A 27,185-nucleotide genomic window follows, 5' to 3' on the forward strand; every position below is an offset into this window, starting at 1 on the left:
ACATTTGAGATCAGGACCTTCTTTTAGTTACATAGAGTTTTCTTTGAACAACATAAAAGTTAAATATGTTTTCAGTTTCTTGTTGGGAAAAGAAGACTTGGTATATTAAGAAAAAATGTACAAAATATAAGCCCCGCCCACCCACCCGCTCGCAATTGTGATGATTCTTTTATTAAAAAATCCTCATTTCCCTACAAAAAAAATTACCATGTGAAATATGTTCTTAAAAGGGTAAAATTTTGTAGAGAAATATGGATTTTGCAAATACGCCCTGCCCCTCGGTCTGACAATGAATAAAAAAAATCTTTACAATTGAGACAGGGTGGGTGGGTGGGGCTTATATTTTTTCCTTTTTTCTTAACATAAGTAGTCTTTTCACAACAAGAAACTTAAAACATGTTCAAAATTTTTGAAAACAAGTATGTATTTTACAATTACGCTGCGACGCTCAGTCTGACAACGAATATAAAATTCATCATAATTGAGATCGGGACTTTTTTTAGTTACATATGGTTTTCTTTGAATAACGCTAGTTAAATGTATTTTCAGTTTCTTGTTGGGAAAAGAAGACTTTGTATGTTAAGAAAGAATCTACAAAATATAAGCCCCGCCCACCCACCCCTCCCAATTGTGATGATTTTTTTATTCATCGTGAGCAGAGAGTCAGTTTTTTGTTGCAAAATCTTCGTTTCTCCACAAGAAATTACCATGTGAAATATGTTCTTAAAAGGGTAACATTTTGTAGAGACATATCGATTTTGCATAAGCTCTGCCCCTCGGTCCGACAACGAATAAACAAATCATTACAAATGAGATAGGGTGGGTGGGTGGGTTGGGGCCTATATTTTGTATTTTCTCCTTAATATATGTAGTCTTCTTGTCAGAACAAAAAACTTAAAACATGTTTAAAATTTTTGTAGGGAAATATGAATTTTGCAGTTACGCTGCGCCCCTCGGTCTGACAATGAATAAAAAAATCTTTACAATTGAGACAGGGTGGGTAGGTGGGGCTTATATTTTACCTTTTCTTCTAAATATACATAGTTTTGTTTTCACAACAAGAAACTTAAAACATGTTCAAAATTTTCGTAGAGAAATATGTATTTTGCAATTACGCTCCGCCGCTCGGTCTGACAACGAATAAAAAAATTATCACAATTGAAATCGGGATTTTTTTAGTTACATATAGTTTTATTGGAACAACACGATAGTTAAATATGTTTTTAGTTGCTTGTTGGAACAAGAAGATTTCGTGTATTAAAAAAAAATGTACAAAATATAAGCCCCGCCCACCCACCCGTTCTCAATTGTGATGATTTTTTTATTCATCGTGAGCCGAGAGGCAAAATCCTCATTTCTCTACATTTTTTCATCCTGAGCAAGAACCCATTTCAAGGTTGAAGGTTTCAAAAACCCTACGAAGATTTAATGAACTGGAAGTGTTAAAAAGCACCCAAAACCTGGCAGGCCAATTCTTCATGATCTTTGGAAGTCCTATTTTATTACATCGAGACTACTACTTTCTCCATGACTTCCATTCTCACTATTTGTTGGTTGTTATTGTCTTTATGCGACATTTTTGTCCATCCAGAGGACTCCTGCTTCAATGACTTATTGACCTGTCCACCCTACTTACAACTCCTTCCATAATATACAAATAATATGTCCACAGTTTTCTTAACCTTGGTATAAAACCCATCACAGTGACAATACTTCCTCAGAATCGAATTGTTAACGCAAGCACTCGTATTCCCGTACCTGTCCACCCTGCTTATGATCCCCTGCAAGGTAAACAACGGAATATAATTCTGATACGAGATACTAACAGTCGTTTCGAATACAACCTTCGGAAACGTCTCAAACACTATCAGCAAATAATTCACAGATTCGTCTTTCTTGTTATAGAAAGTCTCCGTAATCCCCGACGAGATAATATGCTTCAGATCATAGTTAGCACACATCCTCGGTCCATCCCGGAACGAATTTATCGTACTCCTCAGCTTATCCAACGCAAAATACGTCGCCTTCTTCACGATTTGCGAATTAGGATCAATATAAACGTGTCCATGCACCTACACAAATGTTGCGAAATGGCGGCGTCGTCGCACGATCTATTTTCACTAATTCTTTGGAAGAGCGATCTACATTTAGGGCACGCCAAGCTAGACTGGACCTCGTACGTGCTATCCGACCGCTGCAAAATATCCTGGAGGGTCATGTAGAGGTCATAGGGCGTCGTCAGCTTGAAGGCGTTGCACATCAAGTTGTTGTAGCTCTCGGGGTACTTCGCCCGAAACGACTTAGGTACCCAAATGTGGATGAAGGGCAGCCGCTCCTCCAACCACCCACTATAAGTATACCGGATCTTCCCGAACCTGAACCCATGGTCGCTGAAAAACACCACGACGGTGTTCTCCGAAACTTTGCTCTTCATCAAGTACGACAGAAAGTTCTCGAAAACGTCGTCCATCCCGGACGCTGTGTTGATGTTGTTGTGGCTGAAGGTGTTCATCCAGAAGAGGCCGAATTTGAGTTTGTCTGAAAACACGTCGACGAAGTCTTTGATCAAGTCGAGGATGCGTTCGCCGGAGGTTTATGGACCCGTGCAGTACGAAGCTAGATAATGCGTCACGACGTTGAGAGTCTCAGCTGCCAGGAAATACGGCCGAAAGTAGAAATCTGTAGGAGTATTATTGAAACCCTTCATGAGAAAACTGAAAGTGTTCAAGTGGCTTTCGTCTTCGGCGTACGCGGTCACGTAGTCGCGCTGACGGAACCTCTTCCAGATAATATCACAGTCGTCGAGATAGTTCTTCTCGGGATTGCAGATAGTGTGGATTTGGGATAGGTTCATCCCGCTTAGAATCGCCATCAAATTGGGGAAGGTGTTGTCGTCGATTTTGTTGTACCCCCGCAAGTTAATCCAGCCGGTGTTTTCCAACAATCTGTATGTTTTAGGCATAGTTAGGATTAAATTTAGCTGGGACATAGTGTCGATTCCGACTAGTAGCACGCTGTAGTCGCCCCCGGAGGGTCTTTTATATAGGGTTTCTTCGTTCTCTTTGATGATACTGTGCACGTTGGAATGTACTTCGTCGTAGTCAGTTTTGCAGGTGACTTTGACCATGTCCGAGGAGATTTTGCAGCTCGAATGAAAGGTGTGCACTCTGAAAAGCTACATAAAGGTACATTAAACACGACAAACGTCTTCATTTACCTAATTGTGTTGTCAACATCATCGTCATCGTCGTCCCCTCGGGTCACGTTAGAATAGCAACAAGAAATAGGGTAAGGACTGTAGGCATCCAACAACGAATAGTTCAATTTAAGGAAAATTTCGTCGTCCCGTCTTTCGATGTACGTTAAAAGATTTAAAATCCGACAATGCACGTAGTCTTGCTTCTGGTAATAAGGCCAGACGTCGCTATTCAAAGGATCGATGTCAGGAATTTTGCAATTACTAGTGTCCACCAGATATTTACTCAAATCTGAAAATTAATATGACCCACCTGAAGTACGAAAAACGTATTATCAGTGTAGATTTTGCAACCAGATGGTGGACATCTGCGTTACTCATCTCTGGTGAAAAAACTAGTAAACACAGTCAGAAAGCAGTACCTGTGTAGGCACCCCCATTATCCACCTTCTTGAAAAGAATGATTCCATTTTCGTTCTTGATGTAGTTTTCGTAGTAGCCGAAAAGTATCATGATGTTTGGTATCAGACATATTAGAAAATACTTGTGTTTTAACAAAAAATGCGGTTCCATTTAAACTTTGAGAGCACACATGAATCACTTAAATCTTTGCAACTTGACGCTAAATCATAGCTCTTTGGTCACGCCCGTTCCAACAATCTCCTCCCTATATTTGAGAAGATTTTGGCCGTCCGAATAAAAAATATTTACCTAATGGAATCAAGATCGATATATTTTTTTAAAAAAGGAGGTTAAAACCACCACTTCCACACCATAGCGAAATACAGCCAAGCGTACATCAACCTCTCACCAAACTCCAAACAAACCCAAAAACTCTCTGAAAAGGATTTCCTCATCCTGCCTCGACAAAGTTCAAGTTCGCGTCATACCCCAATTACTCCGCATCAATCAACTCAAAAAGTGAAAGTTGTGGTGACACTGCAAATACCTCATAATTAAACAAAAATCATACGCTTTGCGTAGACTTAACTGTGCCACAATTTAATTGACACTCGAATTATTTTTTAAGCGTAGATACGCGACTCTTTGAAGTGGGGAGATCACTCTCTCTGCCGTTTCAGGGAAACGAAAAAGTGAAATGTCGTAAAGTTTTCAGTTTCATTAAAACCGTCCTAGTAAACAGCAAAAAACACGCGTGATGGTGGCATGCTTAATCATGCAGGTGTTAATTGTTGATCGAAGGTTCAATTACACGAAAAAAATGTGATAATGACGCGAGTGCAAAGGTCGGAGGATAACTGCAGTGACTGTGCAATGTCTTGAGTAACCATGCACTTCTTGAAGAGTTTTGTCGTTTTTTTGCTGTGTGGATGCATCCAGGGTGAGTGGATTTATCAAAATTCGTTCGTAGGTTACGAGACACAAAGACTCGTCGGACATAATAGTCCATTATTCGAAATTTAACCCGCTGTAATTAATTATTATGCATTCCTTCAAGGATTAGTTTGTTCAGGACGACTAGTTAAATTATAGATTTTTCGTCCTGTTTGAGTCTGCACAACTGTGGAGAATTCCACTGAAAATAATCAGATTGTCTCGAGATTCAAAAGTAAACACAACTTACTTAATGACATTGTGTTTTTACGGTCGAGTACACTGAAAAACTAGCGACTTTGTTACAATACAATGTGTAACGTGCATTCATTATGATCTTTAAAGTGAAATTGTAAAAATTTTATTTTCTCCGCGAATTAAATAAAATGAGATGTTTGTTTTATAATTTTGCGGCGCGGTCGATATGAACTTACTGGATCGTGGACATGTTACGCTTGAAACTTGTTTTGAAATAAAAGAAATAATCCAGCGCGATCTCCAGATTTAACACCATTTGATTTGTTTTGCTTCTGTTATTATTAAAACACGTGGGTGTACTTAAGCAAATCTTTGTTTATACGGTGTGTAATATACGTTTCAGATAGCTCCACACGAAATTATCCCTTTCATAGAAACTTATGGACATCGATAACACCTCGAGGGAAATTTCAAGATTTCCATAATGTTACTATTTACTTGGGTTATTCCAACAATCCATTTGGTGTTTCAACACCCTCCGTGCCTTACAATAAGCAAGGACTGTAAGTTGACTTAACTCTGTCTTTGAAAAACTAAAAAAAAATCACCCTGTAGTTTCCCACATCGAGCTATTAAGTAACCGGTTAATTAACTGCGTTATTGTTACGAATCTTTACGCAATTCTTATATCAGTGCAAATACCTCTTAAGTAACACTTAAACTACCAATACACTTCACACCTTTGTACTAAATTACGCACACTGTGAAACTAAAACCCATTTTCAAATTTCCTTGGTAGGTACTTTCACACGTTGTATAATTTTCAGGCACACTGTGTGAACATTACGAAACTGATAATTTATGCATCATTTCTTTTACAATAACACATAAATTCCTCTAAATAATGGGTGTATTGTGGGTTGCGGCATCTTCAAGTCGTTTTGATTCATTTCCAGGTTGACGCAAGAAGTCCTACGCTCCCGCCAACCCCCGCACTCCGAAACTCCTCTTTTCAGCGACCTGAAGCCACCCTCAGATAACAAAATTGATTCACAGTTTAACACCCCCCAGGAACAGAGGTCCAAACGTGGCGTAATCCATCTATATAATATGGTTAGTTGTGCCACAGGATGTAATCCGCTAATTTACAAGGGATACGGCTGCTATTGTGGTTTCTTGGGATCAGGATATGCAGTGGACGGGATTGACAGGTCCGGACACACACATTTTGTACGATTAAACTAAGTACTTAGGAATTATTAATTAATTTCAACTTTATTATTTAAACATTTTACTTCCTGTCTGTCTGTCTGTAATCACAAAATAACATACTCTTACACACGTAAGTTATGAATCCGTGCTGATTTTTTTTTTAATTCGAGAATACAATTCTGCACCTATTCAAAATTATATTATTATGTTGCAAAAATGTTGATGACGTCATCACAAAATTTTGTAAAGGAAACGCTCACTTGAAACATAAATATAGCATGCTTCTTTATCTTATAGGGGTTATATATAATTTTTCGAAAAGCTGGATTTGTTGTAGTGTACTCCTGGGGCGAGGGAAGTTCTGTCTAATCTGTTTAATGAATCAATCTTTCCTTTATCAATTTTTCCAATTTCTCGATTTTTCATTTTTTAAATGTTTTTTTTTGGTTTCAAAATTTTTAGATTTTCAAATAGTTATAATTATACAGATTTTTCACTTTTTTAGTTTTTCAAATTAATTATGTTTCAGTTTTACGATTTTGTAATTTTTTTTATTTTAACATTTTTCGAATTTTACAAATTTACAATTTTTTGGGTTTCAAGTTACAAGTTTTTGATTTATATTTTTCAATTGTCCGATTTTTCAGTTAATAATTTCGAGGACTTCAAAAATCCTCCAGTTTTTCATTTCATTTTGACAGTTTAATAAATTTTCGAATTTACGTTTATGCAATTTTGTAATATTACAATTTTTCAATTTTTTTATTTTAATCGTTCGAAATTTCAATTTTAATCTTTCAGGCTTTTGATTTTCCAGTATCCGACTTTTAGTCGATTTTACACTTTTTTGACTTGTTAATTTTCCATTTTTACAATTTTTTGATCTCAATTATTCGATTTTTGATTAATCATTTTGTCAATTTTCCATTTTATCATTTTTCCTTTTTTAAATTTATTAATTTTTCAAAGTTTCGATCTTCAATTTTTTTATTTTACAAATATGATTTTTAATTTTCATGATGTGTTTTCCTATTTTAACAGTTTTCGAATTCTACAAATTTTCAATTTTTCAAGTTTTTGATTTCTCGTTTTCATGATTTTGCAGTTTTTCGATTTTTTAATTATGTAATTTTTCTATTTTACAATTGTCTGAATTTTTTACTTCTTCAACTTTAAAATTATACAAATTTTCAGTTTGTAGTTCTTTTTTTGATTTTTCAGTTTTATATTTCTACAATTTTTCGATTCCTCAATCGTCCAATTTTTAATAAATCAGTTATTTTCAATTAACAGATTTTTTTTAGATTTAGAATTTCATTGTTTCGATTTTCCAATTTTTGATTTTGAATTTTTCAAAATTTCGATCTCCATTTTTTTATTTTACAATTATCAAATTTTTAACTTTTTTGATTCTTCAAATTATTGTTCAAAATCTTAATTTTTCAAGTTTTGGACTTTTTATTTTAATTCTTTTGCAGTTTTTTGATTTTTCAATTTCATATTTTTACAATTTTTCGAGATCTCAGTCGTCCAACTTTTAATGAATCAGTTTTTCAATTAATAGATTTTTTTTAATTTAGAATTTAATTGTTTCGATTTCCCAATTTTTGATTTTTAATTTTTCAAAATTTTCATTTTCAATTTTTTTTTTTTTATTTTACAATTATCAAATTATTAACATAATGATGTTTCAGTTTTACGATTGTTTTATTTTTCTATTTTACCACTTTCGATTTTCAATTTTTTATTTTTTGGGTATCGGTTGGTTAAAATTTCAATTTTAATTTTTCAAGTTTTTTATTTTTCATTTTCATGATTTTGCAGTTTTTCGATTTTTTAATTTTGTAGTTTTTCTATTTTACAATTATCGGATTTTTTAATTGTTCAACGTTAAAATTATACAAATTTTCAGTTTGTACTTTTTTTTTTGATTTTTCCGTTTTATATTTCTACAATTTTTCGATTTCTCAATCAGTTTTTCAATTTTTTGGTGTGGGAATTCTTTGATTTTTCGTTTTTCAATTGTCGAATTTTTCAGTTTAATCATTTTTTCAATTCATCGATTTTACACTTTTTTGACTTCACACTTTTTGGAACTCAATTATTCGATTTTTAATTTGTCAGTTTCTCGATTTTCAATTTTAAATTTTTGTTTTTCAACTGTAATTTTGTTTTTCAACTGTAATTTTATTTTTCTATTTTCCGAATTTCATTGTTTCTATTTTCCAATTTTTGATTTTGAATTTTTAAAAATTTCGATCTCCATTTTTTTTTTTATTTTACAATTGTCAAATTTTTAACTTTTTTGATTCTTCAACTTAATGATATTTCAGTTTTACAATTATGTAATATTTTGATTCTACCGCTTTCTGAATTTTACAAATCTTCAGTTTTTTGTCTCAGTTGGTCAAAATCTCAATTTTAATTTTTCATGTTTTGGATTTTTTATTTTCATTATTTTGTAGTTTTTTGATTTTTCAATTTTGTCAATTTTAAAATAATACAGTTTTTCACTATTGTAATTCTGCATTTTTTTGATTTTTCAGTTTCATATTTCAACAATTTTTCGATTTCTCAATCGTCCAACTTTTAAGGAATCAGTTTTGCGATTAATAGATTTTTTAGATCTAGAATTTCATTGTTTCGATTTTCCAATTTTTGATTTTTAATTTTTCAAAATTTCCATTTTCATTTTTTTTTTCTTTTACAATTATCAGATTTTTAAGGTAATGATATTTCAGTTTTACAATTATGTAATTTTTCGATTTTCCAATTTTCAAATTTTTAATTTTCTTTTTTTTGGGTCTCACTTGTTTAAAATTTCAATTTTAAATTTTTATTTTCATTATTTTGAAGTTTTTTGTTTTTTTTATTTTCTAATTTTGCAATTTTTTGACTTTTCAATTTTATACTTCTACAATCTTTTGATTTCTCAATCGTCCAATTTTTTCAATTAATAGATTTTTCAATTTTTCGGTTTGAGAATTTTTGATTTTTCATTTTTCAATTGTTGGATTTTTGAATTTAATAGTTTTTTCAGTTATTCGAACTTCACACTTTCTTTTTTGAATTGTTAATTTTACTTCTTTACAATTTTTGGATCTTAAGTATTTAATTTTTAATTAATCAGTTTCTCAATTTTCAAGTTTATTGAATTTTTATTTCTTTTTTTTCAATTATAATTTGATTATTCTATTATCCGAATTTTATTGTTTTGATTTTCCAATTTTTGACTTTTAATTTTTCAAAATTTCGATGTTTATTTTTTTTTATTTTACAATTATCAACTTTTAACGTAATGATGTTTCAGTTTTACGATTATGTAATTTTTGGATTTTTCCATTTTTCGAATTTTTTAATTTTCAATTTTTTGTGTCTCAGATTGTCAACATTTCAATTCTAATTATTCAAGTTTTTGATTTTTTATTTTTTTATTTTGTAGTTTTTTCATTTTTCAATTTTGTAATTTTTCTGTTTTATAATTGTCCGATTTTTCAATTTTTCAATTTTAAAATAATACGATGTTTAGTATTGTAATTTTGCATTTTTCTGATTTTTCAGTTTCATATATCTACAATTTCTCGACTTCTCAATCGTCCAACTTTTAATGAAATCAGTTTTTCAATTAATAGATTTTTTTTAGATCTAGAGTTTCATTGTTTCGATTTGTAATTTTTCAAAATTTCCATTTTCAATTTTTTTTTTACAATTATCAAATTTTTAAAGTAATGATATTTCAGTTTTACGATTATGTAATTTTTCGATTTTCCATTTTTCGAATTTTTTAATTTTCTATTTTTTGGTCTCAGTTGATTAAAATTTCAATTTTAATTTTTCAAGTTTTTGATGTTTCATTTTCATTATTTTGAACTTTTTCGATTATTTTATTTTGTAATTTTGCGATTTTTTGACTTTTCAATTTTATATTTCTACAATCTTTCGATTTCTCAATCGTGCAATTTTTAATGAATCAGTTTTTCAATTAATAGATTTTTCAATTTTTCGGTTTGAGAATTCTTTGATTTTTCATTTTTCAATTGTTGGATTTTTGAATTTAATAGTTTTTTGAGTTATTCGAACTTTACACTTTTTTGAAATGTTAATTTTACTTCTTTACAATTTTGGGATCTCAAATGTTTGATTTTAATTAATCAGTTTTTCAATTTTCAAGTTGATCATTCTTCGTTTTTTGAATTTTTATTTATATTTTTCAATCATAATTTGATTATTCTATTATCCGAATTTCATTGTTTCGATTTTCCAAATTTTGATGTTTAATAATTCAAAATTTCCGTCTTAATTTTTTTTTATTTTACAATTATCAAACTTTTAACGTGATGATGTTTCAGATTTACAATTACTTAATTTTGGATTTTACCTCTTTTTGAATTTTTTTATTTTCCATATTTTTTCCTTTTTTAAATTTTTGATTGTTTTTCAATTATCATTTGATTTTTCTATATCCGAATTTCATTGTTTTCATTTTCCAACTTTTGTATTTTAATTTTTCAAAATTTCGACCTTCAATTTTTTTTATTTTATCAGATTTTTTTTTTGATTTTTCATCTTAATGATATATTTTTCGACTTTAACAGTTTTCGAATTCTACAAATTTTCAATTTTTTGGATCTCAGTTGGTCAAAATTTCAATTTTAATTTTTCATTTTCATTTTATTTGAAGTCTTTCAATTAATAGATTTTTCAGTTTTTCGGTTTGAGAACTCTTCCGATTTTTCATTTTTCAACTATTCGATTTTATACTTTTTTGAATCGTCAATTTTACGTTAAGATCTCAATTGTTCGATTTTTAATAAATCAGTTTCTCAATTTTCAATTTTAGCATTTTTCGTGTTTAAATTTTTTGTTGTTTCAATTATCATTAGATTTTTCTATTATCCAAATTTCATTGTTCGGATTTTTCAATTTTTGATTTTTAATTTTTTCAAAATTTCGATCTTTAATTTTTTTTATTATTATCAATTTTATAATATTTTTTTTTCAACTTTACAATTTTTCAATTGTTTGGGTCTCATTAAAATCGGTCAAAATTTCAACTTTAATTTTTCAAGGTTTTGAAATTTCATTTTTATTATTTTGCAATTTTTCGATTTTTCGATTTCGTATTTTTTCTGTTTTACAATTGCTTGAATTTTCCACTTTTCAAGTTTAAAATTATACGATTTGTCAGTTTTGTAATTCTGCAATTTTTTGATTTCTCAGTTTTGTATTTCTACCTTTTTCGATTTCTCAATCGTCCGATTTTTAACGAATCTGTTTTTCAATTTATCATTCTTCGTTTTTAAAATGTTTGTGTTTTTCAATTATAATTTGATTATTCTACAATCCGAATTTCATTGTTTCAATTTCCCAGTTTTTGATTTTTAATTTTTCAAAATTTCGAGCATCAATTATTTTTATTTTACAATTATCTGATTTTTCAGTTTTCGATTTTAAAATTATTCGATTTTCAATTTTATATTGATGCGATTTTTCAAATTTACAGTTTAATAATTTTTCGATCTTACAGTTATTCAATTTTTTAATTTTGTAACTTTTTGAATTTTCAGTTCTTAATTTTTCATTTACCAGATTGTCCAATTTATCGATTTTTCTCAAAATTTTTTAAATATCCGAGTTTCCAAATTTCTCGGTCGTAGACAAACACAAAAAAATTATAGCGTGTCAAAACTAATTTTTACGATTTTTCAAAAAAGCAATTTCAAAAGCGAACAATTTGATGATGATTTGAGATGGAAGAACTGTTCCAGGTGTTGCAAGAACCACGACTGGTGTTATGACCGTGCCAATTGCCCTATGTTTTTGGAGTATTTCGTGCCGTATTATTGGAAATGTTTTGACAATAGACCATACTGCGGTGAATCTTCCCGTTTTCTTTTTTTTTTAATATATAAAATGAGGATATTTTTTAGCTATTCCACCGGATCAAATAGGAGGCCCAGGATCTTGTGCCCAGCGTCTGTGTGAATGCGACAAGCTTCTGTCAGAGTGCCTCAGTAAATACCCTTGTCCTTCCAAAAGGGCTGTGTGTAGGTCGTCCCCTTGGAGACTCATTCAAAATGCGTTTATGGGATTCTAGATTTATTTGAAAGCGGCGTTTCAAATAGCGTTGTAAATAATATTATACTTTATAATAAAGTGTACCTTTAACATTTATATTAATTTTATTAATCCTTAAACACATCAGCCTTCTCCGCCACTGGGAGTGAACTCGTTGATCAGCTCAGTTGGCTTATGCAACCCGTAATACAAGCGTGCTTTGTTGGTTGCAGAAGCACTTTTAAAAATTTTTTTAGTGATCTGACGTATAGCAACATAAAGTGTGACTGGAAATTAAAGTTTGACTGCTATTTTTTTTTATAAAAATTTAATTATTAAATAATATGTCTACAGTTTTCTTAACCTTGGTATAAAACCCATCACAGTGACAATACTTTCTCAAAATTGGATTGTTGACGCAAGCACTCGTATTCCCGTACCTGTCCACCCTGCTTATGATCCCCTGTAAGGTAAACAACGGGATATAATTCTGATACGAGATACTAACAGTCGCTTCGAATACAGCCTTCGGAAACGTCTCAAACACTATCAGCAAATAGTTCACAGATTCGTCTTTCTTGTTATAGAAAGTCTCCGTAATCCCCGACGAGATAATATGCTTCAGATCATAGTTAGCACACATCCTCGGCCCATCCACGAACGAATTTATCGTACTCCTCAACTTATCCAACGCAAAATACGTCGCCTTCTTCACGATTTGCGAATTAGGATCAATATAAACGTGTCCCATGCACGTACACAGATGTTGCGAAATGGCGGCGTCGTCGCACGATCTATTTTCACTAATTCTTTGGAAGAGCGATCTACATTTAGGGCACGCCAAGCTAGACTGGACCTGGTAAGTGCTGTCCGACCGCTGCAAAATATCTTGGAGGGTCATGTAGAGATCATACGGTGTCGTCAGCTTGAAGGCGTTGAACATCAAGTTGTTGTAGCTCTCGGGGTACTTCGCCCGAAACGACTTAGGTACCCAGAGGTGGATGAAGGGCAGCCGCTCCTCCAACCACCCACTATAAGTATACCGGATCTTCCCGAACCTGAACCCATGGTCGCTGAAAAACACCAGGACGGTGTTTTCCGAAACTTTGCTCTTCATCAAGTACGACAGAAACTTCTCGAAAACGTCGTCCATCCCGGACGCCGTGTTGATGTTGTTGTGGCTGAAGGTGTTCATCCAGAAGAGGCCGAATTTGAGTTTGTCTGAAAACACGTCGACGAAGTCTTTGATCAAGTCGAGGATGCGTTCGCCGGAGGTTTCTGGACCCGTGCAGTACGAAGCTAGATAATGCGTCACGACGTTGAGAGTCTCAGCTGCCAGGAAATACGGCCGGAAGTAGAAATCTGTAGGAGTATTATTGAAACCCTTCATGAGAAAACTGAAAGTGTTCAAGTGGCTTTCGTCTTCGGCGTACGCGGTCACGTAGTTGCGCTGACGGAACCTCTTCCAGATAATATCACAATCGTCGAGATAGTTCTTCTCGGGATTGCAGATAGTGTGGATTTGGGATAGGTTCATCCCGCTTAGAATCGCCATCAAATTCGGGAAAGTGTTGTCGTCGATTTTGTTGTACCCCCGCAAGTTAATCCAACCGGTGTTTTCCAACAATCTGTACGTTTTAGGCATAGTTCGGATTAAATTTAGCTGGGACATAGTGTCGATTCCGACTAGTAGTACGCTGTAGTCGCCCCCGGAGGGTCTTTTATATAGGGTTTCTTCGTTCTCTTTGATGATACTATGCACGTTGGAATATACTTCGTCGTAGTCAGTTTTGCAGGTGACTTTGATCATGTCCGAGGAGATTTTGGCAGCTCGAATGAAGGGTGTGCACTCTGAAAAGCTACACAAAGGTACATTAAACACGACAAACGTCTTCATTTACCTAATTGTGTTGTCAACATCATCGTCATCGTCGTCCCCTCGGGTCACGTTAGAATAGCAACAAGAAATAGGGTAAGGACTGTAGGCATCCAACAACGAATAGTTCAATTTAAGGAAAATTTCATCGTCCCGTCTTTCGATGTACGTTAAAAGGTTTAAAGTCCGACAATGCACGTAGTCTTGCTTCTGGTAATAAGGCCAGACGTCACTATTCAAAGGATCGATGTCAGGAATTTTGCAATTACTAGTGTCCACCAGATATTTACTCAAATCTGAAAATTAACATGACCCACCTGAAGTACGAAAAACGTATTATCAGTGTAGATTTTGCAACCAGATGGTGGACATCTGCGTTACTCATCTCTGGTAAAAAAAACTAGTAAACACAGTCAGAAAGCAGTACCTGTGTAGGCACCCCCATTATCCACCTTCTTGAAAAGAATGATTCCATTTTCGTTCTTGATGTAGTTTTCGTAGTAGCCGAAAAGTATCATGATGTTTGGTATCAGACATATTAGAAAATACTTGTGTTTTAACAAAAAATGCGGTTCCATTTAAACTTTGAGAGCACACATGAATCACTTAAATCTTTGCAACTTGACGCTAAATCATAGCGCTGGCGTAAGTAACTTTTATCAAAATCTCGTAACCAAAAATGTGTTATCAGTGAGGTGTTCCCCATGTAGTGATAACGTATCAGTGATTCTACCTAAACGCTTGAGCTCATTTTTTCAATTTGTCATAGGTAAGAGTTGTTTAATCATGCATTGTCAGAGATAAAAGTGATAATGAGGAAGAGTCGACCCTCATGTTAAAAAAATCTGGATGAACGTTATCAATTATTTAATATTAGAGAAAAACAAACATAATAAAAATGAGAAAGCAGGTCATTCTCGTGACTAGTATCTCACAACATAGGAATACGGGAATCACCACAAGTCGTAAACACGGGTATAAAAATCTCATAAAGCAGTGTCTTTCTTTATTCAGTACCGGTTTCGCATTCTCGTAACAGACGATATGAAGCTTTGCACTACTTTGAGCGTACTAATGTGTCTGGTACTCTTGGCCTTGGCCAAGCCGCCGTCGCAACCAGAAGGTAACAATATCAAAATTTTGATCTACTAGTAATGACAGTTTTTCCAGAATCGAATTCCAAGTGTACCCGTCCAAACGAGTACCACACTTGTGGAAGTGCCTGTCAGACGGAATGTGCCACTCTTGGCCAAATTTGTCCCATAGTTAACAAAAAATGCCATCTTTCTTGTTACTGCGTCGATGGTTATGCTAGAAATGAGAAAGGTGATTGCATTCCGCAGTCAGAATGCAAGCAATGAGTACTTTTGTGTAAATTATTCTAAGAAGCGATAAAGCAATAAACTTAAAACCTTTATTATCAGTTTTATTATCAACCTTCACATTTTTTGTTATTCCCAGAACTTATTTAGAACTAATCAATCAGTTATCAGACAGTTGTAAGTACTTTTAAAACGCCTGCTTGTCCTGTATAAAATCAAACACAATTCAAAACATTACATATCGCACTCTTAATTGACATGAAAAGTCCATCACAGTAGCAATATTTCTTCAAAGAATCGTTAATACATTTGCTATTGCCACCATATTTATTTATACGACTAATTTCCCCCAACAAACGAAATCTAGACAAGATATGTGGCTGCGACGCAACTTCTACCGTCGCTTCGAACATCGCCGGAGGTCTCGTCTCTAGCATAATCAACATATAATGCACCGTTTGATTATTCTCGTTTAAGTACGACTCGGACATCCCCGAAGAGACGATCTTCTTCAAGTTGTAGAAAGCACACTTATGTCCGCTCTCCGAGGCCTGAATCAAAGAGTTAACCTCGAAAACTATATACTGAGCGGTATCGACGACGATCTGGGTGCTCGGATTCACGTACGAGTGTCCAGAACACAAGCACCAGTGTTGTTCAATAGCACCATCTTTGCAAGTACGAGCTTCGTCCACCTCCCGGAACAACGAGTGGCATTTGGGGCACGCCAGACTCGGCTGGACTTCGTAACTGTGGTTAGTAAACGCCAAAATATCCTGTAGTGTCATGTAAAGATCGAACGGAGTCGTCAACCTCTTTGTATTAGTAAGAAAGTTACTAACTTCTTTGGGGTGATGCTGCTTCAGTGTTTTCGGTAGATGGACGTAGATGAAGGGTAGACGCTCCTCCACCCAGCCCGTGTGAGTATATCTTATATCCCCAAACCGAAACCCGTGGTCGCTGAAGAAAACCAAAACCACGTTGTCCAAATGGTCATAAATATCTTTCAAGAACGTCTCGACTTTCGCATCCATCGAAGACGCAAGATTCACGTTATTGTGGCTGAAAGTGTTCATCCAAAACAACCCAAATTTCGGGCTCTTCTCAAAACTAAGAACAAAATCTTTGGCTAGGTTCATTATTCGTTCACCGGAAGTCTCCGGTCCGGAACACAAATGCATCCCGACGTTTAGAATGGAAGGTAGATTATCCGCAACGATTATGTACGGTCGAAAGTAGAAGTCCGTCGGCGGACTCCCGAAGCCCTGCCTGTTGTAATTGAAAGTCCCAATCGAAGACTCGTCCTCGGCGTACGCCGTAATATACCCTAAATCATTAAACCTATCCCAAATGATGTCACAGTTATCCATTTTGTTCTTCTTAGGGTCGCACTGATCGTAAACTTGGATCCAAGTCTTCCCGGTCAAAATTGCCACCAAGTTAGGAAACGTATTGTCGCCAATTTTGGTGTACCCCCTCAGATTCGCAAAGTCGTGCTCCTCCAGGAACTTGTATGTCTTGGGCATGGTGCGAACTAAGTTCATCTTCGACATGCTATCAATCCCTACGAACAAAACACTCATCGGAGTCGTCGTCCACTCTTGTTGTAGCTTCTGGTGTACGTGCTTAGGGTGGACAATCGCGTGCACGTTGGAGTAGATCTCGGGATTGATGGGACTCTTGCACTTCACCCAGACGACGGACTCAGTGACGGTGGTACTGTTTTGGAACGGAACACAATCTGAAACTCTACACAGCGTTAGTTTGAATTTGGTGTATAATGAGTTGTACTTCACGGCGTCGTCCGACTTGTTCTCTTCGACGACCCGAGTGACGACCGACCAGCAGCACGAAATCGTGAACCTGCTGTACGTTGCCAGGAGGCTTTGGTTGATGCGGAGGGTGATCGAAGAGTCTTTCTTTTCTATGTAGGTTAGAGGAGGTCGTTTCGAACAAGGAACGTAGGATTGTGGGTGGTAGTATGGTAAGACTTGTTCGTTGAAAGGGTCTTCGTTCGGGATTTGACACTTCGATGTATGGATCAAGTACTTTTCGCTCTGAGGTTTCGACTTGGAATCTAGAAATTCGAACATCAACGAGTAGTTCCCACGGGGTAGTTATATTACTATTTAGCACCAGTTTTTCGTCAAAGTTACCAATCTTGGATTGTGTGTAATAGAAAAAGATGACTAGGAAAGTTAGTACCATACAAGTGAGGAGAATTTTTCGTGCGGTTACATTTAGTCGGTCCTGCAAACAACGTGGATTAATAACAGAAATACTTCAAGCTCGCTACTGATAAATATTTGTATAAACACTTGCGGGTCACGACGTAGATAAAATCTCTCGTGACCAGCATCTCAAGCCATGGGACCATGGGAATTCCCGCGGCTTGCCCACGACAAATATAAAGATCGCACAGACATCGCGTTGATTCAATACCGGTTTCGCGATCTAGAGATGAGTACTATGAAAATTTGCGCTACTTTGAGCATGCTAATGTGTGTGGTGTTCTTGGCCTTGGCCAAGCCGCCGTTGCCACCAGGAGGTAAGCGATTTTAAGTCTTGAACATAACGTCATGGGTGTTTCTAGGTTTGAATTATATAAATTGCACGCGTCCCAACGAGTACTATAACTGTGGAAGCGCCTGTCAGACGGAATGTGCTACTCTTGGCCAAGTTTGTCCCATAGTCAACTTTAGGTGTAATGATGCTTGTTACTGCATTGAGGGGTACGCCAGAAACGAGAAGGGCGATTGCATTCCGCAGTCGGAATGCAAGAAATGAGTGACAAGTGTTGGGTTTCTTTAATAAAAACTGAATGAAAATTGAACCTTCATTGTGCTGTGGTCTAAGCTGAAAAAGCTTAAAACTTCGAAGTAAAACCTAACAAATACTGCTTTAGTATTATTATTTATTGCAAAGTACAATAAATTAGTGACAGTTATAACACGTCAATATGACTTTTTTGAATTTGATGGCTGGAATTTGGTGCCTTGATTAATACAATACATAAATATGTAAGTACCCAGGGGGCTAGATGTTCTATATGAAACAATAACCTAAGACTTGTGTCTGATCTGGTTTCGTTATATCCTAAACATATAGGGAATGAGTCTTATAAAAATTTGCCTTTTTTCCTTAGCCATCTTTTCACAACAAGAAACTTAGAACATGGTTCAAAATGATACATGCAAAATCGATATTTCCTTACACAAATTTTCAATTTTAAACATGTTCTAAGTTTCATGTTGTGACAAGAAGTCTACACATATTAAAACAAACAGGCAAAATATAAGCCCACCCACCCGCCCTATCGCAATTGTGATGATTTTTTTATTCGTCGTGAGCCAAGAGGACGGAGTTTAACTGCAAAATACTTATTTTTTTACAAGAAATTAAAAATGAGTAGCGTGTTGTTTAAAGAATACTATGTATATTAAGAAAAAAAGGCAAAAGATAAACCCCGCCCACCCACCCCTTCTCAATTGCGATATATCTTTTTTTTCTTAGAAACTTAAAACACGTTTAAAATGGTAATTTTTTTTAGAAAATATGGATTTTGCAATTGGATTCCGTCCCTATGTTTGCCAACGAATGAGAAATTCGTTACTATTTAGATCAGGGCAGGTATGGGTGGCGCTTAATCTTTGGCTTTACTTTTATCTTAATATACATAGCATTCTTTGACCAATACGACACTCAAAAACATGTTTTTAATTTCTCGTAGAAAAATAAGGATTTTACAATTAAGCTCTGTCCCTCGGCTTACGATGAATAAAAAAAAATATCAGAATGAGATGGGGGGGGCTTATATTTTGCTTTCTCTTTAATTTACTTTGCCATCTTTTCACAATAAGAAACTTAGAACATGGTTAAAATGGTACATTTTTGCAGGAAAAAATGGATTTTGCAATTATGGGGCGGAACCTAATTGCAAAATCGATATTTCCTTACACGAATTTTCCATTTTAAACAGGTTTTAAGTTTCATGTTAAGAAAAGAACACATATTAAAACAAAAAGGAAAAATATAAGCCCGCCCACCCGCCCTATCGCAATTGTGATGATTTTTCTTATTCGTCGTCAGCCAAGAGGGCGGAGCTTAACTGCAAAATATTTATTTCTTGACAAGAAATTAAAAACATTTTTTGAGTATTGAGTTGTTCAAAGAATGATATGTACCATCGCTGGACAAAAAAAACTGGGACACAATAGGTAACTAGATAATTTTGAAAATTCGAAATTTAAAACGTGTAAGTTGGGCTTTTCCTGCCAAAAATATTATTTATTAGGTTTGTGAAACATTTTCGCATATTTTATTTATTGTTTTCAAGAAATTAGTCGGAAAGATAAAGGCGTAAACGAGAGCGTAAAATTAGGAATGTAACTTTATTCAAGAGAAAATAAAAAACTGGAATTATAACTAGAAACATTATATTGAAGATGCCAATTCAACTCATCAGTATTTTGTCATTGCACCATTTGCATCGATCACATTCTGTAGTCGACGAGGCATGGAAGCAACTAACTGCCTCATATATCCAGGTGTTACAGTTTCCCATGCCTCGACAATTTTTTCTTGTAATTCTAGTGGATTTCTAGGTCGAAAGTCATTTTGATAAATATATTTTTGCATTTCTCCCCAAACATTTTCAATTACGTTTAAATCTGGGCTCCTAGAAGGCCAAGGCAAAACATTGACTCCCTGGGCTTCCAAATACTGACTTACCAGTCGGGCATTATGAACTGGACAGTTATCCTGCAATGGGTTTTATAATTATTAAAAAAAATATGAAAATAAGAATAGCACAAACTTGTTGAAATATAAAGTTTCGTTCTCCAAAAACTGGTATTACTGAGGGGAGCATAAGTTCCTCTAGAAGCCTTCTGTATACATTAGCGTTTAATCTTTCTTCTACTATTGCGCAAATTCCACGTCCTCTGCTGCTAACCCACCCCCAAACATTAACGGAAAAGCGACCGGATTGTTTATATTTATTGCAATAGCGTTCATCATATCTCGTTCCTGGGGGTCTATAGACACGACGACGCCCATTACTATATGATTTGAAAGTTTTTTCGTCGGAAAATATCACATTATTCCACATATCTGCAGGTTCATTGACAAATTCCTGAGCAAATAATACCCTATTTGCCTTGTTTTGCTCAGTTAAAAATATTTTATTGGCAGCAGCCCGATTTCTTAATTCAGTTTCGTGGACTCTCTTCCGGGCTGTTTTCAGTGACGCAGGGAAATTCGTTTGCTGCCTTGCGTTAACCACTGTTTCGAAAGGATATTCTCGAATGAAATTTGCCAATTCAATGTTTTCGTCTGCAGTCGTTTTTTTTGGACGACCCGACCCCGCTCGTCTGATAATTCTACCATATTCATTAATTTTTTTTTTCGCCAGTAGGACAGTATTCTTGCTGATATGCAGCTCAGTTGCTATTGTTCTAATTGAGACCCCATCCCTTAAACGTTGCGCAATAGTTTGCTTTTGAACTTCGTTCAAACTTGGCATTTTTGAATTGGCACTTGACATTAATCAAGGTGACATTTTTTAAATTTCATTTTGAATTACATTTTAAAGAGCTGTTTACAATGCAAAAATTTTCAGTGTCCCAGTTTTTTATTTCCACCGATGGTACATTAAGAAAAGAAAAGGCAAAATATAGAGCCCGCCCACCCACCCCATCTCCATTGTGATAATTTTTTTTAATCTTAGAAACTTAAAACACGTTTAAAAAGGGTATAATTTTGTAAGTAACTATGGATTTTGCAAACTGGCTCCACCCCTAGGTCTGCCAACGTATGAAAACTTCATTACTGTTTAGATCAGGGCAGGTATGGGTGGGGCTTAAACTTTGGCTTTTATTTTTTCTTAATATACATATGCAGTATTCTTTGAATAACACGATACTCATGGTAATTTCTTGCAGAGAGACAATAAGGATTTTGCAGTTAAATTCCGCTGCTTTGGCTCTCGACAATTAAAAAAAAATCATCACAATTGCGATAGGGCGGGTGGGCGGGGCTTATATTTTGCCTTTTTTCTTAATACACATGGTATTCTTTGAATAACCCGATACTCAAAAACGTTTTTAATTTCTCGTAGAAAAATAAGGATTTTGCAGTGAAGCTTCGCCCTCTTGGCTCACGACGAATAAAAAAAATCGTCACAATTGAGACCGGGTGGGTGGGCGGGCTTACATTTTTCCTTTTCTTTTCTTAACATGTGTAGACTTATTTCGACAACAAGAAACTTAAAACATGTCTAAAATGGTAAACTTTGGTAGAAATCAAGTTAAATCCTCCATTTTTCATCTACAACCCCTTTAAATATGGCAGAAGTTGAACATCAGAGTTACTATCAACGGCAACTTGGCAACGGAGTTTACACTGGAAAATCCAGAGAGCATCGTATTGATTACACTTCGTACGAGAGCTACGTATTCCTGGTTGCATACTATTTGTTTTACCAATAACACTGGATTTGTGTATTTAATGTTCTCAAAAGATTCCAAATCAATACCACATAATTGTCGGCGCGAATTCTTCAATATATTTTATGCAATAACTTTCTTTGATACGAATTTTCTCAACGTTATCAATTTTTTTAGAGATGATTAACCAACAATTTTTGGTTAGCCCGTAAAGATCGCAACAAAACTCTACGGCTGGAAATTAACACAAGCAGTTGTGGTGACCGAATTTGAATTAAAATTCAAAGAAATCGTTAAACATAGGCAACCATGTGCACGTTTAGTTCTTTTTCTGATAGTTGGTAGTTCTGCTTGAAATTTTAATTACAGGGTTGGTGCTATTTTATTCAAAAAATATTCGGCACTGTCATTCTATCATTTATGACAAATCATATGTAATTTAAGCTTTACTGTCATTTTGACAAATATTAGCACTTTTCAAAAATCTATTTTGTCAAACGATGCTTTTGATATTATTAATATCCGACAGATATGACAGTAGTGTCAGTCGATTAGGTTATCTAAATAAAGCACATTTTACAAGTTATGACATTAGTAAATGACAATTGCCTAAGATTTTTTGAATAAAACTCTAGAAGATGGCGGCTTGGTAGGGAGGTGAGAGGCTTCACTCTTGGTTGGTTCTTTTGAGTGAAAACCACGTAGTGAGTTAACGCTAACACCTGTATAAATTTGTTTTATTGTTTGTAAATTCACAGTTCATATTAGGAGTTTAATCGTTAATTAGTTCCAACACAGTTTAACAATCAGCAATTTCTTTAGATAAATACTTGCTAGGAGATTTCATGAAACTCACACATAAAATTTTTCACCTCATGCAATTTTTCTTTATCACACAATTGCAACTTCAGTAATTTTCTTGTTGTATAATTTAAATTGAACGTAAATTTTCATGCTTTGCTGTTTCTATCCTCAAGTAATTTTTTTGTCTACACAAGTTTTACTTCACATCAGATTTGTCTTTTGGTTTTATAAATTTTTGCTAGTTTGTTTTTGTAAATATTTTGTTGATGAATCATCTAAATTATCTGATGTCCAATCTTAATCTCAATAATAAATATACGCAAAAATATCCAGTCATCGTTGCGAGGAATAAGCGCCTCGGTGATGTGATTTTTAACGTTGCGAGGAAATGCCTCGGTGATGTAATGATGACAACGATGCTAATAACGATGATAACTGCCTAAGGAAAATTATTTTAACCCCCCGTCAGTTCATGATGTAATGAATTTTGTTAATTTAACTGCCGTAAATGAACTATTAACAATCTTGTGTGAAGAATTAAGAAGTGTTTTAATGGTTTTAAATTGGGTTAGCACCAGTTAACGATTAAAATCCTAACCTGATCGGTAAATTTACAAACAATAAAACAAATTTACAGCACTTGTAGCAACGACAGAACCAAACATGCTCTTGCCATGCCACTATCTTGTCTACTCAACCGCCCTCTGACTAAAACATCCGCTACCGAGCTACCAACTACTCACAAAGCGCCAACGTGCACATGGTTGCCTACGTTTAACGATTTCTTGATTGATTTTTTTTCAAATTCAAATTATCCACATGTGATTTCGTGCCGCTGTTAATTAATTTCAGCGCGAAAATTTGATTCAAATTCGGTCACCACACAATTATGGGGAATAGAAAAATTGACAAACCGCAACCTTGCTATGAATTTTTTTGTATTCCAAACTAAAACACTTTTTGAAAATATAAAAACAAATTTATTAACTGCAGAAAATATAATTTTTCTTTCTTTTTGTATAATAAATTCAACAAATATAAAATCAAACACAATTCAAAAAATTACATATGGCACTTTTAATTGAAGTGAAAAGTCCATCACAGTAGCAATATTTCTTCAAAGAATCGTTAATACATTTGCTATTGTCACCATATCTATTTATACGACTAATATCACCTAACAAACGAAATCTAGGCAACTTATGAGGCTGCGAAGCAACTTCCACCGTCGCTTCGAACATCGCCGGAGGTCTCGTTTCAAGCATAATCAGCATATAATGCACCGTTTGATTATTCTCGTTTAAGTACAACTCGGACATCCCCGAAGAGACGATCTTCTTCAAGTAGTAGAAAGCACACTTATGCCCGCTCTCCGAGGCCTGAATCAAAGAGTTAACCTCGAAAACTATATACTGAGCGGTATCCACGACGATCTGGGTGCTCGGATTCACGTACGAGTGTCCAGAACACAAGCACCAGTGTTGTTCAATAGCAGCATCTTTGCAAGTCCGCGCTTCATCCACTTCCTGGAACAACGAGTGGCATTTGGGGCAAGCCAGACTCGGCTGGACTTCGTAACTCTGGTTAGTAAACGCCAAAATATCCTGGAGTGTCATGTAAAGATCGAAAGGAGTCGTCAGCCTCTTCGTATTGGTAAGAAAGTGGCCAACTTCTTTGGGGTGAAGCTGCTTCAATGTTTTCGGTAGATGGACGTAGATGAAGGGTAGACGCTCCTCCACCCAGCCCGTGTGAGTGTATCTTATATCCCCAAACCGAAACCCGTGGTCGCTGAAGAAAACCAAAACCACGTTGTCCAAATGGTCGTAGATATCTTCCAAGAACGTCTCGACTTTCGCATCCATCGAAGACGCAAGATTCACGTTATTGTGGCTGAAAGTGTTCATCCAAAACAACCCAAATTTCGGGCTCTTCTCAAAACTAAGAACAAAATCTTTGGCTAGGTTCATTATTCGTTCACCGGAAGTCTCCGGTCCGGAACACAAATGCATCCCGACGTTTAGAATGGAAGGTAGATTATCCGCAACGATTATGTACGGTCGAAAGTAGAAGTCCGTCGGCGGACTCCCGAAGCCCTTCCTGTTGTAATTGAAAGTCCCAATCGAAGACTCGTCCTCGGCGTACGCCGTAATATACCCTAAATCATTAAACCTATCCCAAATGATGTCACAGTTATCCATTTTGTTCTTCTTAGGGTCGCACTGATCGTAAACTTGGATCCAAGTCTTCCCGGTCAAAATTGCCACCAAGTTAGGAAACGTATTGTCGCCAATTTTGGTGTACCCCCTCAGATTCGCAAAGTCGTGCTCCTCCAGGAACTTGTATGTCTTGGGCATGGTGCGAACCAAGTTCATCTTCGACATGCTATCAATCCCCACGAACAAAACACTCATCGGAGTCGTCGTCCACTCTTGTTGTAGCTTCTGGTGTACGTGCTTAGGGTTGACAATCGCGTGCACGTTGGAGTAGATCTCGGAATTGATGGGACTCTTGCACTTGACCCAGACGACGGATTCAGTGACGGTGGTACTGCTTTGGAACGGAACGCAATCTGAAACTCTACATAGCGTTAGTTTGAATTTGGTGTATAATGAGTTGTACTTCACGGCGTCGTCCGACTTGTTCTCTTCGACGACCCGAGTAACAGCCGACCAGCAGCACGAAATCGTGAACCTGCTGTACGTTGCCAGGAGGCTTTGGTTGATGCGGAGGGTGATCGAAGAGTCTTTCTTTTCTATGTAGGTTAGGGGGGGTCGTTTCGAACAAGGAATGTAGGATTGTGGGTGGTAGAATGGTTTGACTTGTTCGTTGAAAGGGTCTTCGTTCGGGATTTGACACTTCGATGTATGGATCAAGTACTTTTCGCCCTGAGGTTTCGAGTTGGAATCTAGAAATTCAAACCATCAACGAGTAGTTCCCACAGGGGAGTTATATTACTATTTAGCACCAGTTCTTCGTCAAAGTTACCAATCTTGGATTGTGTGTAATAGAAAAAGATGACAAGGAAAGTTAGTACCATACAAGTGAGGAGAATTTTTCGTGCGGTTGCATTTAGTCGGTCCTGCAAACAACGTGGATTAATACCAGAGATACTTCAAGGTCGCTACTGATAAATATTTGTATAAACACTTGCGGGTCACGACGTAGATAAACTCTCTCGTGACCAGCATCTCAAGCCATGGGACCATGGGAATTCCCGCGGCTTGCCCACGACAATTATAAGATCGCACAGGCATCGCGTTGATTCAATACCGATTTCGCGGTCTAGAGATGAGTACCATGAAAATTTGCGCTACTTTGAGCATACTAATGTGTGTGGTGTTCTTGGCCTTGGCCAAGTCGCCGTTGCCACCAGGAGGTAAGCGATTTTAAGTCTTGAACATAACGTCATGGGTGTTTCTAGGTCTGAATTATATAAATTGCACGCGTCCCAACGAGTACTATAACTGTGGAAGCGCCTGTCAGACGGAATGTGCTACCCTTGGCCAAGTTTGTCCCATAGTCAACTTTAGGTGTAATGATGCTTGTTACTGCATCGAGGGGTACGCCAGAAACGAGAAGGGCGATTGCATTCCGCAGTCGGAATGCAAGAAATGAGTGACAAGTGTTGGGTTTCCTTAATAAAAACTGAATGAAAATTGTACCTTCATTGTGCTGTGGCCTAAGCTGAAGAGCTTAAAACTTCGAAGTAAAACCTAACAAATACTGCTTTAGTATTATTATTTATTGCAAAGTACAATAAATTAGTGACAGTTATAACACGTCAATATGACTTTTTTGAATTTGATGGGTGGAATTTGGTGCCTTGATTAATACAATATATAAATATGTAAGTACCAAGGGGGCTAGATGTTCTATATGAAACAATAACCTAAGGCTTGTGTCTGATTTGGTTTCGTTCTATCCTAAATACATGGGGAATGAGTCTTATATTTTGCCTTTTTGTTCCTAATATACGTAGCCATCTTTTCACAACAAAAAATTTAGAACATGGTTCAAAATGATACATGCAAAATCGATATTTCCTTACACAAATTTTCAATTTTAAACATGTTCTAAGTTTCACGTTAAGAAAAGGAAGTCTAGACGTAATAAAACAAAAAGGAAAAATATAAGCCCGCCCACCCGCCCTATCGCAATTGTGATGATTTTTCTTATTCGTCGTGAGCCAAGAGGGCGGAGTTTAACTGCAAAATACTTATTTTTTTACAAGAAATTAAAAATGAGTAGCGTGTTGTTTAAAGAATACTATGTATATTAAGAAAAAAAGGCAAAAGATGAACCCCGCCCACCCACCCCATCTCAATTGTGATATATATTTTTTAATTCTTAGAAACTTAAAACACGTTTAAAATGGTAAATTTTTTTAAGAAAATATGGATTTTGCAATTGGGCTCCGCGCCTATGTTTACCAACCAATGAAAACTTCATTACTATTTAGATCAGGACAGGTATGGGTGTAATCTTTGGCTTTACTTTTATCTTAATATACATAGCATTCTTTGACCAATACGACACTCAAAAACATGTTTTTAATTTCTCGTAGAAAAATAAGGATTTTACAATTAAGCTCTGCCCCTCGGCTTAAGATGAATTAAAAAAAATCATCAGAATGAGATGGGGGGGGGGCTTATATTTTGCCTTTTTTTTTCTTAATTTACTTTGCCATCTTTTCACAATAAGAAACTTAGAACATGGTTAAAATGGTACATTTTTGCAAG

At 35.4% G+C, this 27,185-nt stretch overlaps 5 protein-coding genes and 1 pseudogene across 7 annotated transcripts; 2 read left to right on the plus strand and 4 right to left on the minus strand.

The window, feature by feature from the left end:
* Positions 1-1,674: 1,674 nt before the first annotated feature.
* Positions 1,675-3,709, minus strand: LOC135143714 (uncharacterized; annotated as a pseudogene).
* A 739-nt stretch (positions 3,710-4,448) lies between these two features.
* On the plus strand, positions 4,449-12,109 carry LOC135143744 (phospholipase A2 A2-actitoxin-Ucs2a). Its single transcript, XM_064075668.1, has 5 exons — positions 4,449-4,538; positions 5,133-5,292; positions 5,686-5,940; positions 11,710-11,816; positions 11,872-12,109. Exons 1-5 carry the CDS (start codon positions 4,487-4,489, stop codon positions 12,036-12,038), a joined length of 741 nt encoding a protein of 246 aa, XP_063931738.1. The 5' UTR covers positions 4,449-4,486; the 3' UTR covers positions 12,039-12,109.
* Positions 12,110-12,309: 200 nt separating this feature from the next.
* On the minus strand, positions 12,310-14,538 carry LOC135143736 (uncharacterized). The gene is made up of 3 exons (XM_064075658.1): positions 14,302-14,538; positions 13,900-14,170; positions 12,310-13,857 (listed from the first exon to the last, which is right to left on the minus strand). Exons 1-3 carry the CDS (start codon positions 14,450-14,452, stop codon positions 12,327-12,329), a joined length of 1,953 nt encoding a protein of 650 aa, XP_063931728.1. The 5' UTR covers positions 14,453-14,538; the 3' UTR covers positions 12,310-12,326.
* An 800-nt stretch (positions 14,539-15,338) lies between these two features.
* On the minus strand, positions 15,339-17,507 carry LOC135143738 (uncharacterized). Of its 2 annotated transcripts, XM_064075662.1 has the most exons (3): positions 17,323-17,507; positions 16,988-17,273; positions 15,339-16,945 (listed from the first exon to the last, which is right to left on the minus strand). In XM_064075662.1, exons 1-3 carry the CDS (start codon positions 17,402-17,404, stop codon positions 15,412-15,414), a joined length of 1,902 nt encoding a protein of 633 aa, XP_063931732.1. In that variant the 5' UTR covers positions 17,405-17,507; the 3' UTR covers positions 15,339-15,411. The 2 variants fall into 2 exon arrangements, with proteins under 2 accessions (XP_063931732.1, XP_063931731.1); XM_064075661.1 differs by having other exon boundaries at positions 15,339-17,273.
* Positions 17,508-23,403: 5,896 nt separating this feature from the next.
* On the minus strand, positions 23,404-25,607 carry LOC135143739 (uncharacterized). Of its 2 annotated transcripts, XM_064075664.1 has the most exons (3): positions 25,402-25,607; positions 25,066-25,351; positions 23,404-25,023 (listed from the first exon to the last, which is right to left on the minus strand). In XM_064075664.1, exons 1-3 carry the CDS (start codon positions 25,481-25,483, stop codon positions 23,490-23,492), a joined length of 1,902 nt encoding a protein of 633 aa, XP_063931734.1. In that variant the 5' UTR covers positions 25,484-25,607; the 3' UTR covers positions 23,404-23,489. The 2 variants fall into 2 exon arrangements, with proteins under 2 accessions (XP_063931734.1, XP_063931733.1); XM_064075663.1 differs by having other exon boundaries at positions 23,404-25,351.
* A 77-nt stretch (positions 25,608-25,684) lies between these two features.
* Positions 25,685-26,169, plus strand: LOC135143741 (inducible metalloproteinase inhibitor protein-like). The gene is made up of 2 exons (XM_064075666.1): positions 25,685-25,822; positions 25,868-26,169. The coding sequence occupies exons 1-2, from the start codon at positions 25,735-25,737 to the stop codon at positions 26,059-26,061; spliced, it is 282 nt and encodes a 93-aa protein (XP_063931736.1). The 5' UTR covers positions 25,685-25,734; the 3' UTR covers positions 26,062-26,169.
* The last annotated feature ends 1,016 nt before the right edge of the window (positions 26,170-27,185 follow it).

This window comes from Zophobas morio, unplaced genomic scaffold, assembly GCF_036711695.1.
Source record: "Zophobas morio isolate AGI-343-1 ecotype UQ-CSIRO unplaced genomic scaffold, CSIRO_AGI_Zmor_V1 ptg000074l, whole genome shotgun sequence".
NCBI classification, from domain to species: Eukaryota; Metazoa; Arthropoda; class Insecta; order Coleoptera; family Tenebrionidae; genus Zophobas; species Zophobas morio.

Excerpts from the sequence above, each read along its gene's own strand:
- LOC135143744 (XM_064075668.1), top strand. The coding sequence starts at position 4,487 with ATGCACTTCTTGAAGAGTTTTGTCGTTTTTTTGCTGTGTGGATGCATC. Across the intron at positions 4,539-5,132 it reads GCTGTGTGGATGCATCCAGG|ATAGCTCCACACGAAATTAT; the intron begins GTGAGTGGATTT and ends TATACGTTTCAG. Across the intron at positions 5,941-11,709 it reads GCAGTGGACGGGATTGACAG|GTGTTGCAAGAACCACGACT; the intron begins GTCCGGACACAC and ends GAACTGTTCCAG.
- LOC135143741 (XM_064075666.1), top strand. The coding sequence starts at position 25,735 with ATGAGTACCATGAAAATTTGCGCTACTTTGAGCATACTAATGTGTGTG. Across the intron at positions 25,823-25,867 it reads GTCGCCGTTGCCACCAGGAG|GTCTGAATTATATAAATTGC; the intron begins GTAAGCGATTTT and ends GGGTGTTTCTAG.
- LOC135143738 (XM_064075661.1), bottom strand. The coding sequence starts at position 17,404 with ATGGTACTAACTTTCCTAGTCATCTTTTTCTATTACACACAATCCAAG. Across the intron at positions 17,274-17,322 it reads CGAAAAACTGGTGCTAAATA|ATTCCAAGTCGAAACCTCAG; the intron begins GTAATATAACTA and ends TCGAATTTCTAG.
- LOC135143736 (XM_064075658.1), bottom strand. The coding sequence starts at position 14,452 with ATGGAACCGCATTTTTTGTTAAAACACAAGTATTTTCTAATATGTCTG. Across the intron at positions 14,171-14,301 it reads TAATGGGGGTGCCTACACAG|ATTTGAGTAAATATCTGGTG; the intron begins GTACTGCTTTCT and ends GTTAATTTTCAG. Across the intron at positions 13,858-13,899 it reads GATGTTGACAACACAATTAG|CTTTTCAGAGTGCACACCCT; the intron begins GTAAATGAAGAC and ends ACCTTTGTGTAG.
- LOC135143739 (XM_064075663.1), bottom strand. The coding sequence starts at position 25,483 with ATGGTACTAACTTTCCTTGTCATCTTTTTCTATTACACACAATCCAAG. Across the intron at positions 25,352-25,401 it reads CGAAGAACTGGTGCTAAATA|ATTCCAACTCGAAACCTCAG; the intron begins GTAATATAACTC and ends TTGAATTTCTAG.